This window comes from Oncorhynchus nerka, linkage group LG20 (genome assembly GCF_034236695.1).
Source record: "Oncorhynchus nerka isolate Pitt River linkage group LG20, Oner_Uvic_2.0, whole genome shotgun sequence".
Classification (NCBI taxonomy): domain Eukaryota; kingdom Metazoa; phylum Chordata; class Actinopteri; order Salmoniformes; family Salmonidae; genus Oncorhynchus; species Oncorhynchus nerka.
Window position 1 is genome coordinate 39,857,028 of NC_088415.1, and position 11,724 is coordinate 39,868,751.

The 11,724-nt window shown below is 39.1% G+C and overlaps 1 protein-coding gene across 1 annotated transcript in view; it reads left to right on the forward strand.

The window, feature by feature from the left end:
• LOC115102493 (nuclear factor of activated T-cells, cytoplasmic 2-like) overlaps positions 1 to 8,301 on the forward strand; it is a 51,125-nt gene extending 42,824 nt beyond the window's left edge. Inside the window, 1 exon segment of the mRNA XM_029622502.2 lies at positions 4,409 to 8,301. Coding sequence (XP_029478362.2) covers positions 4,409 to 4,464 — 56 coding nt within the window. The 3' untranslated portion in view covers positions 4,465 to 8,301.
• The last annotated feature ends 3,423 nt before the right edge of the window (positions 8,302 to 11,724 follow it).

Genomic DNA, 11,724 nt, shown 5'->3' on the forward strand with positions numbered 1-11,724 from the left:
ATTTGTGTCTACTGTATTTCATGATAACCTGTGATAGTGTGTTGGTTATAGGTGCCGTTTGAGAGAGCATCAGTAGAATACTTTTTCTTAAACACAGCCTTCAGTCGTAGGGTGTGAATCCACCTCCCCAGTGCCACTTGTAGTTACACACCCCCTCCACCTTCAAACCCTTTCTTCAAACAAAGCACAGGAAGATGGGGAATGCAGAAAGTCCCATTGTCTTTCACTACTTAGATGTCAAGGTGTGGTTTATGCCCTAAACATTCATTTATTTGAACTTCACAAAGATGTTTTCAGAGAAATAAGATTCTCAAATTAGTCACTCAGATCTCTTTTTCACACCTTGCTCATTTCGAAAAGGTTTTTAACTCTGGAGCGTCATGATTCTGTGGTTTCGATTATAGAACTATATCATCTTGGTCGTGCTGCTCTCTGTGGTGTGACCGAGATAAAGGGCAATAGAAGAAAGCAATGCATTTCACTATGAGTAAAACTAAAACATGGAATGGGCTTCACATACTGTACTCTAAAGACCTCTTCTAGAAGCTAGTGTCTTTGCTCATATATAGGCTAACACTCTTGTACTGTGAAGGTGCTGTCTATGACTTAGAAAGTGAGTCAGGATGCACTCTTGCACCTGCATCTTTCCATGCCCACTCATGCTATAGTTGTAGTGAAACGGACTGGAATTAACCCCAGAGGCAGTGGCGCAGGTGAAAGGAGAGAGCGCTACTATTCAGAAAAAAAGCACACAATAACAGCATGCCGAGCACAGATTAGTTTTAGGTCCCTTACGTCCCACTTATGAGCGAGCAGATCAACGACAACAATAGCAACATGCCCATGGTCACTCAGAGAACCAGAGTTAAGAAACTCAACTGGGTTAAAGAGTACTGTATTCTGAGAAGTTTACTTTAGCACTCACTCACTCACTCACACCACCACCTCATAGGAGGCAGTGTGAAGTGACTGAGTCAGCTACTGTACTGCGTGTGTCTCTCTCTCCCACCCCTGGTTGGTAAACAAACATGTTTATTGGTGCAGGACTCTAAAGCCAGACACTCATCTATTGTATGGTCAAGTCTGAGTGTTCCCTGGGCCAGCCTTAAATGGCCAGACCGTGCCAACCCTTCATGAGGCTCAGTTAAAGCTCTCTACTGTATAACTTCCCAGCCTGCCTTGCTCTGGAGCACGACTCGGCTCTCTAATCCCTCTTTTTTTATACTCAGGAGAATCCTGTGGCACCGTTGAGTAGTTGAAGGTTTCTTTAAGGCATTAGGTGTCAAAGGGAATTCCACCAGAGGATAAAATAAACATGGACGTTGAGGTTCTGACGACAGCAGAGAGAGCTGGAGCAACCGGGCCGGTTTGGCCGCTCTAGTTGGTTTGCCCTCCCTGTTTCAGGCGCAGCTCTGCTCTGCTCCATAAAGTGTGCTTAGTGTTGAGCTGCTGTAAACAGCCATGGTTTATTTATTTTCTCTTTCAGATGATCAGAGACAGAAGGAGCCGAGAGGACTGGGAGGAGGATAGTCTAGCAGCTACTCTTAATGATAGAAGTGGGCCTACAGTTTGCTCTGCTGGCAGGCTGTTTTAGATCAGCTTCTGAATTGTTTGTCAGGCAAAAAATGCATATCTGATAACTCAGTGACTTGCAATAACAAGCGAAGGTTATTGAAAACTACAGAATCATGTTTTATCTTAATTATACCTGTTTTATCTCAATTGTAACTACACAACCAGGGTTCCAGTATTAGTGCATACTTTGCAACCAGTTTCACTGAGAATTATTTAGGGTAACACCATGCCCAGACCGGACGCGCACTTGCGCAAATTCATTTTGTCCCCTCACACCAAGCGCGATCACAACACGCAGGTTGAAATATCAAAACAAACTCAGAACCACTTATATTAATTTGTGGACAGGTCGAAAAACATTAAACAATTTATGGCAATTTAGCTAGCTAGCTTGCAGTTGCTAGCTAATTGGTCCTATTTATCTAGCTTGCAGTTGCTAGCGAATTTGTCCTTGGATATAAATGTTGAGTTGTTGTTTTACCTGAAATGCACAAGGTCCTCTACTCCGACAATTAATCCACACGTAAAACGGTCAACCGAATCATTTCTAGTCATCTCTCATCCTTCCAGGCTTTTTCTTCTTTGGACTTTATATGGCGATTGGCTTCTAACTTTCATAGTATTACCACGACCGCTCGTTGGCGCGCGCGAGAAATGTGGGTGCAATGATTGAATAACATGTATGCGTAAACGTATTTTGCGATGCTCGCACGGTGTGGTCAGCATGTAAGGGCTGTTGTTTGTCTCTGAGGGAGTTACATTGGTACACACCACTGCTCAGCCAGGGATGAGTGTGTCTGTGTGTGGGATGGTTGACGGTGTCTGTTTTCGCTTAACTTGCTGTTTAATGGCAGCACCCTTTCTATTTTCCCACAATATAGGTCAATGCTTTAAAAAGGCCTCCTAAAAGCCTGTTGGATATTGAGTTCCCCTAAAACCCGGGTGGTACTGCTTACTAACTTGCCCCATTCATCCCTTTTAAGTGAAAAGGTTTCCTCTTAAAAAAGATGGATCATATTTTAATATATTTTAGGATGCTTCATATCAGTGAAACTACTGTATTAACTGAGACCCAACCTCCCTGTGAATGTTCAAAACATGTTGTTATAGTATACCACGCATAAACAAGAATGGGTTTAGCTTTTAAAGTCACAGATGTACTAGAATTAAAGGCATTTTGGCTCAATTGATGTCATTGTCAACCAATTTCACACTATTATTCCTCCATTTTGGGCATGCCTTAAAATGTTCCCTAAAAGTCACAAGAAGCCATGGCGCCAGGCTCTTATGTCATAGTGCCAGTATACACAGTGTGCTTCCAGAGCTGTTGGAGTTGTTAGTTACTGATAAAGACAGATAGACTGCAGTACAGAGGATGTGGCCTATCCGGACACACTACATGCTCATCATACTAGACATTCCTCTGAGCTTACTACAGGTTTTCCCTATTGTCAATGTGAATCAAAGCGTGATTACATGCTGTTGTAGTGTAAGCTACTGCTACAGTAGCAATCTTATTGGTTTTGTGATGTTATACAATCACTCTTCGTTTTCATATAACCATCTGGCTGTGGTTTATGAATACAATACAGTGTTCAGTTTGACACCTTGCAGTATAGGTATAATTTTTTACATTTCACGATAGGCCTATAAATATGTTGTAATGGTCCCCATACAAACTGATCATATAAAGCTAAATGAGAAAGCTTACAATCATTGTTTGTAGACTTTTTCAAATGGTAATATATCTGAATTACTTAAAGGTCCAACGCAGCCGTTTTTATCTTAATATCAGATCATTTATGGGTAACAATTAAGTACCTTACTGTGATTGTTTTCAATTAAAATGGTAAAAATAAACAAAAATAGCTTCTTAGCAAAGAGCAATTTCTCGAGCAAGAATTGTTCTAGAATTGTCTGGGAGTGGTCTGAGTGGGGAGGGGGAAACTGAAAACTACAGTAGCTGTTATTGGCAGAGAGGTTTGGAACTCCTACTTATTGGTCAATTAACTCATTTACCACCTAGTGACTAAACTCCATCAAACCAAAACAGGTTGAAATTTCAGGTGGTCTTTTCAAACAGCTCCTGCACTAAAAGGGCATTATCATTATTTTCACAATTGCACAGTATAATTCCAAATTGTGTTGAAAAATCAAGTTTTTGACTGCACTGGGCCTTTTAATGGTGGTGATCTGTTTTTAATACATCTTTATTTACCCTCATCGCAGAGCTCCCAGACATGAACTTTAGACAGGTTTCATCACAATGTGTGTAAAATGTGTTTCCCCCACCTTACACACGACATGGTGTGTGTAAGCACTCCACACACCTTGACTGAGTCTATTTTTAGAACGCTGAAGCTGTGAAAGTTTCCATTTATTCCCCCTGTGCTGTGTGTCACCTGGCTGTCAGCAGAACAACAGGAAGTAATGGGGGAGTAAAAGAGCGGTAGAATCGAATACTGAGGCCCTCCTCCTAGTGGACACTCTGTGCCAATGCAGCTCATGAACTGTTGCGGCATATTCTGTTATCACTACTACAGCCAACCTGGACAGTAATCAGCAGTTCTTGGTGTTGTGTCCCTTGATGTTTTACTGTCGGATCAGTATGTTTTTGTCAAGATGTTATGCCCTTTTCTACGATGTAATGTACCTTTATGAGCATTTGTTGTAAGAGAAAGGAAATATGAAAAGGCCAGAAGTGAAAATTGCCCTCTCTGGAGCTGTGAAATGCTGCCTGGGAAGAACATATGACAGTACAGTATTACATCAAACACATTTTATGCTCTGACTAACTAACGCCCAGTACTTGTTTCTCTTCTCCTCCCTGTAGTAAACGAGATCATAAGGAAGGATCTGACTGGCGTGCAGGCCAGAGTTCAGACATAGACGACAGCAAACAGGAAGTGGACAGCTGCAGCTCGCTCTGCGTCGCCACGGGAACTTCTTCTTCTTCCCTGTGTGCCCAACTGTCCATCTCCATAGCAACTATCAACAATCAGCTACCAGCATTTTGGCTGTTCAGTCCTTTTCCTTCAAATAACTGTTTCTCGGCTAAAAATTCAGTGCCTTTTACCCAATACCAAAGAACGTTCTACCAAAGAAAATCGTCTTAATTTTTAGGATCATCGTAAACTAGATTGTGCCTTGTTTTTTTGTATAATGTTGAATAGAGGGTGAAAATTCATTAATTCAAGCAAGTCACAATCATGGCAGTAGCTGTGGCAATACTCGGTGTTAAAACCTTATGCAAACCTTTTCAAGGAACTTTCACCCTCTAATCTTGTTGACACTTCTACTAATGACACCATGCATAAAATATGCCAACATGTCAGCATTGCACTGTGATGTGTGTATTGTGTTATGAAATGTAATGACCGAAATTCTTCTTGAGCTTACTTTGATCATCTCATCTTTCTACTCTAAAGGAGACACATTGCACACTGCCATCCTAATAACCCCCAAAATATTTGATGGAATGTTCATCTCCCCATATTCTTGCTTTTCAAAGTTATGTGCACTGTTTAGTAGGGGAATCGTTATGTATGTGTATTCTTACATGGTGTGTTGTCTTTATTTCAATATTTAATGTTTTTTTCCTCATTATGTTTGAGTCATGTGATGAACTTAATGTAACTAAAATGTATATTACAGTATAAGCACTTGATTTGCCGAAGAGGCCAGTGTTTTTAATACAGGTTATTATTTTGAACTGCTTAGAGAAAAAGTATTCTACATTTCTCTATGAATGATTGAATATTGAATTAGCCTCAAAGGGCTTATATTCAAATAGTTACATGCAAATCCTCACACAGGAAATAATTAGTGGGAAATGTAATAACGTATTGTTCCCAGTTACAAAATTAGCAGGCTATAAAGATGTCTAAGCAGGATAGTTTTTGAGTGTATGCCTACAATACATTTGACTACAATAGTCTTTCAGTGTCTTCAGAAAGAATTCATAACCCTTGACTTATTCCACAATTTGTTGTTACGTTACAGCCGGAATTCAAAATGGATTAAAAAACAATCTTGCCTATCTACACACAATACCCATAATGACAAAGTGAAAACATGTTATAAGAAACGTTTGCAATGAAATGCAGAAATATTTGATTGACAAGTATTCACACCCCCCGAGTCAATACTTTGTAGAGTCACCTTTGGCAGCGATTACAGCTGTGAATCTTTCTGGGTAATTCTTTCACACCTGGATTGTGCAACATTTGCCTGCTGAAAGGTAAATTTATCTCCCAGTGTCTGGTGGAAAGCAGTCTCAACCAGGTTTTCCTCTAGGATTTTGCCGGTGCTTAGCTCCATTCCCTTATTTTTTTATCCTGAAAAACTCCCTAGTCCTTAGCGATTACAAGCATACCCATAACATAATGCAGCCACCACTATGCTTGAAAATGTGGAGAGTGGTGCTCAGTAATGTGTTGTATTGGATTTGCACCAAACATAACACTTTGTATTCAGGACAAAAAGTGAATTGCTTTGCCACATTTGTTGCAGTATTACTTTAGTGCTGTGTTGCAAACAGGATGCATGTTTTGGAATATTTTTTTATTCTGCACAGGCTTCCTTCTTTTCACTCTGTCAATTAGGTTAGTATTGAGCAGTAACTACAATGTTGTTGATTTATCCTATCACAGCTGTTTTAAAGTCACCATTGGCCTCATTTAAAAAAAAAAAATGTAACCTTTATTTAACTAGGCAAGTCAGTTAAGAACAAATTCTTATTTTCAATGACGGCCTAGGAACATGAGACCAATAGCTGCCCTTCTTTTTTTTTTTTTTCGCAATCACAATCAGCAATATACAATATATGTAGTGCTTATTATTGTTTGCATATACAATAACATCCCAAGTATTCATACCTGTACTGTACATACTCTGCCTTACATTTCCAAGATAATCCCACATTTCCAAGATGAGCTGTGATTTCTTTATTCAGTGTCATTGTCATTATATGTGTATTTTGATGTACAATCAAACATGAAATCAATAGGATTTCCTGCATGTACAGTCAGGTCCATAATTATTGACCTTGTTGATAAAGCTGACCAAAAAGACATTATAAAATAAATAATACAAATACTGAGCTCTAAAATTTGGAAGTTATATTATTTTATAATAAGACAATTGCTCAGAGAAAGAGATTTTGTTTAACAAGTAATAATTTCTTTTAAATTTAAAAGACGGGTCAAAATGATTGGCACCCCTGTTTTAAATAGTCTAGCACACTCCCATTGGGAGGATAATGACAGTCTTAAAAAAGAAAAGATGTTGGGAGGGATCTTAGAGCTCCATATATAATTTTTTCAGATCCTTGATATGATTTATTTGCTCTTATGGACTTCCCTCTTCTATTCAAACCACTGGTTTTCAATGGGGTTCAAGTCTGGACTGAAGTATGATAAACGACATTGGCACTTGGATTGGAACCGGTGCTCTGGTCAGAAGACAGGAAATAGAGCTCTTTGGACACGGACACCGGTGGTGGGTTTGGCGTTGAAAAACATATGCAGAAAAGAACCTCATATCTACTGTAAAATCAGGTGGTGGATCTTTGATGTTATAGGGTGGTTTTGCTTCCACTGGTCCTGGGGACCTTGTTAAAGTTCAACAAACAGCATCATGAACTTTACCAAGTACCAGGACATTTTAGCCCCAAAAAACCTGGTTGCCTCTCATTGGAGGTTGGAACTTGACCGCAAGTAGATCCTCCAGCAAGACTTTAAGTCCAAGCACTAACAAAAATCCACAAAGAAATGGTTAATTGACCACGAAATCTACAGACATGAACCCAATTGAAAACCTATGGTTTTAATTGAAGAGGCCAGTCCAGATGAAATCTATATTCTGTACTGAAGAATGGTCTAAGATCCCTCCAAACGTGTTCTCCAATCTCGTATTTTGTTTTTTGAAAAAGGCTCTGTCGTTTATCTTCACAAGGGGAGGGTGCTAGAGTATTGAAAACAGAGGTGCCAATCATGTTGACCCCAATCTTATTGCACATTTTATTGAATATTTAATGAAATATATTTCTCTGAGAAATTGTATTAGTATAAAATAATATAATTTGACATTTTTGGGGGGCATACAATACAGCTCAATATTTATATTATTTATTTTACACAGTCTTTTTTGCTCATCTTTATCAAGGGTGCCAATAATTATGGACCTGACTTTATATATTAACATTTTCCCAAGTGCTCAAAGTTCTTTTATATTGTGTAAAAAGGGATAGCTTACATTGGTGTAGAAAGGGACTTTTGTTACGTATCCAGTGCAATATATTAACATTTTTAAGAAGATTCCAAAGAAAATATGCTTTACTTAGATTATATATAGTTTAAAAGTGTAAACCTGAACAGTGTCCAGTCATTCATGCCATTGCTGTTTGTACCGAGATTTAAAAGTTAACAACCCAGAGACTGAATCTGCCTGTACGAGCCATTCTCTCAATGTACAGCATACAGTATGTTTGAAATATCCTGAATGTATACTTTACGAAATAGTTTTCCCCTTTATCTGTAAATAGTTCATTGCTTACAACTGCATAAATGCTTCTGTTCAGCCTGTTTTTAATTTCAAATTTATAGAGTATGGTAGAAAATATGTTTTATGAACTGCATCAGTTGTTTTCTTGCTTTTTCTTTTGTTTTGTTAATCCAGTGTCTTAGTAATATACAAAAAGCCATATACAGTGCCTTGCAAAAAGTATTCATCCTCCTTGGTGTTTTTCCTAAAAACAAAATTGCGTTACAACCTGTAATTTAAATGGATGTTTATTTGGATTTCGTGTAATGGACATACACAAAATAGTCCAAATTGGTGAAGGGAAATGAAAAAAATAACTTGTTTCAAAAGATTCTAAACGGATGAGTGGTGCGTGCATATGCATTCACCTCTTTGCTATGAAGCCCCCTAAATAAGATATGGTGCAACCAATTACCTTCAGAAGTCGCATAATTAGTGAAATAAAGTCCACCTGTGTGCAATCTAAGTGTCACATGATCTGTCACAAGATCTCAGTATATATACACCTGCTCTGAATGGCCCCGGAGTCTGCAACACCACCAAGCAAGCAGCACCACGAAGACCAAGGAGCTCGCCAAACAGGTCAAGGACAAAGTTGTGGAGAAGTACAGATCAGGGTTGGGTTATAAAAAAATATCTGAAACTTTGAACATTCCACGGAGCACCATTAAATCCATTATTAAAAAATGGAAAGAATATGGCACCACAACAAACCTGCCAAGAGAGGGCGGCCCACCAAAACTCATGAACCAGGCAAGGAGGGCATTAATCAGAGAGGCAGCAAAGAGACCAAAGATAACCCTGAAGGAGCTGCAAAGCTCCACAGCGGAGATTGGAGTATCTGTCCATAGGACCACTTTAAGCCGTACACTCCAAAGAGCTGGGCTTTACGGAAGAGTGGCCAGAAAAAAAGCCATTGCTTAAAGAAAAAAATAAGCAAACATGTTTGGTGTTCGCCAAAAGGCATGTGGGAGACTCTCCAAAAATATGGAAGAAGATACTCTGGTCAGATGAGACTAAAATGTAGCTTTTTCGCTATCAAGGAAAACGCTATGTCTGGCGCAAACCCAACACCTCTCATCACCCTGAGATAACCATCCCCACAGTGAAGCATGGAGGTTGCAGCATTATGCTGTGGGGATGTTTTTCATCGGCAGCGACTGGGAAACTGGTCAGAATTGAAGGAATGATGGGTGGCGCTAAATACAGGGAAATCTGTTTCAGTCTTCCAGAGATTTGAGACTGGGATGGAGGTTCACCTTCCAGCAGGACAACGACCCTAAGCATACTGCTAAAGCAACACTTGAGTGGTTTAAGGGGAACCATTTAAATGTCTTGGAATGGCCTAGTCAAAGCCCAGACCTCAATCCAATTGAGAATCTGTGGTATGACTTAAAGATTGTTGTACACCAATGGAACCCATCCAACTTGAAGGAGCAGTTTTGCCTTGAAGAATGGGCAAAAATCCCATTGGCTAGATGTTCCAAGCTTATAGAGACATACCCCAAGAGACTTGCAGCTGTAATAGCTGCAAAGATGGCTCTACAAAGTATTGACTTTGGGGGGGGGGGGGGGGGGGTGAATAGTTATGCACATTCAAGTTTTCTGTTTTTTTGTCTTAGTTCTTGTTTTTTTTTCACAAGAAAACATATTTTGCATCTTCAAGTGGTAGGCATGTTGTTTAAATCAAATGATTCAAACACACAAAAATCTATTTTAATTCCAGGATGTATGGAAACAAAATAGGAGAAATGCCAAGGGGTGAATACTTTTGCAAGCCACTGTATAGCTGTCTTAACTTCTTGGCGCACCCATCCCGTTAGCGGGATCATTTTCGTCAACATCCGCTGAATTGCGGAGCGCCAAATTCAAATTAAATTAATACAAATATTTAATTTTCATGAAATCACAAGTGCAATATAGCAAAACACAGCTTAGCTTGTTGTTAATCCACCTGGCGTGTCAGATTTAAAAAAAGCTTTACAGCAAAAGCTATCCAAGCGTTTATGTTAGGACATCTCTCTCAGCAGACAAAACATTACAAACAGCTAGCAGCAAAGTAGATTGTCAGAAAAGCAATAAAATGAATCGCTTACCTTTGATGATCTTCGGATGTTTGTACTCACAAGACTCCCAGTTACACAATAAATGTTGCTTTTGTTCGATAAAGATTATTTTTATATCCAAAAACCTCCATTTGGTTTGGCGCGTTTTGTTCAGAAATCCACAGGCTCGTGCAGGTCATGACGGGCAGACGAAAATTCCAAATATTATCCGTAAAGTTCATAGAAACATTTCAAACGTTTTTTATAATCAATGCTCAGGTTGTTTTTACAATAAATAATCGATAATATTTCAACCGGACCGTAGCTTTTTCAATAGGAGAGAGAGAGAAAATGACTGCTCCAAGCTGTGGTGCATGCAAAACTCTGCTGGCACCCAGCCATCCACTGACGCGATGTGATCGTTCTCGCTCATTTTTCAGAATAAAAGGCTGAAACTATGTCTAAAGACTGTTCACACCATGTGGAAGCCATAAAGAAAGGAATCTGGTTGATATCCCTTTAAATGGAGGGAAGGCATGCAATGGAACAGGGAGATTCGTTTCTCTTAGGCACTTCCTGGTTCGATTTTCCTCAGGTTTTAGCCTGCAATATCAGTTCTGTTATACTCACAGACAATATTTTGACAGTTTTGGAAACTTTAGAGGGTTTTCTATCCTAACCTAACCAATTATATGCATATTCTATATTCTGGGCCTGAGAAATAGGCAGTTTCATTTGGGTACGTTTTCATCCAAACATCAAAATACTGCCCCCATATTAATATAAGTGATGTTGATATTAAGTTTGCATTTGAGAAACAGGTTATATTTATGTTTCAGATGTTTTACACCGTTTTTAACAAATCTCTGCAATTTGAATGCAGGCAATAATTTCCCCCATAGAATTAATTTAGCTTAATAATCAATATTTTACGTGTTCTGTTCTATATCTGATGTATGTATGTTCCTTAAAACTCTGTAATATTCATATCTATTTTTCCAGAAGCAAAAGTTGTATTTTTAAAATAGCAATAAAACATAAAGAAATGAAACTACTGTTCTTGTCATTTTTGTGTAAGGCTTTTCTGCAGTTAATTTGACATGTACAGTAGGTACGTTTTAGTACTTCCAAGTTATCCTTATCCTGAAGTTAATTGATGATTTTCCATATCTTTGCTTCCTCCATTGGTTGTTGGCAAGGTAATACTGTCACTGACGTCTGTCTTTAGACTGTTTGTGTTTTTTTGTGAAGGAGAACCTAACAGTCACTGACTCATGCTGCATAACCCCATACTTCTCCCCCTGCCTGGCACATCAATGGGGTGACCTTTTCTGTTATCCTCTCCTCATGTTCATTTTTACCACGGCTTCATCTATTACAGACATCCTCAGTGACAACACACACACACACACACACATACACACACTCCCACTTACAACCCCACCCCTCCTTCAAACAAATAACAACAAGAGAGTTGACTATAGCCCTGTAAGCCATGTTGCCAGGAGACAGCATGTTTGGAGCCTAATTCTGGTGACTGGGAGTACTGGAGGACTCTGTG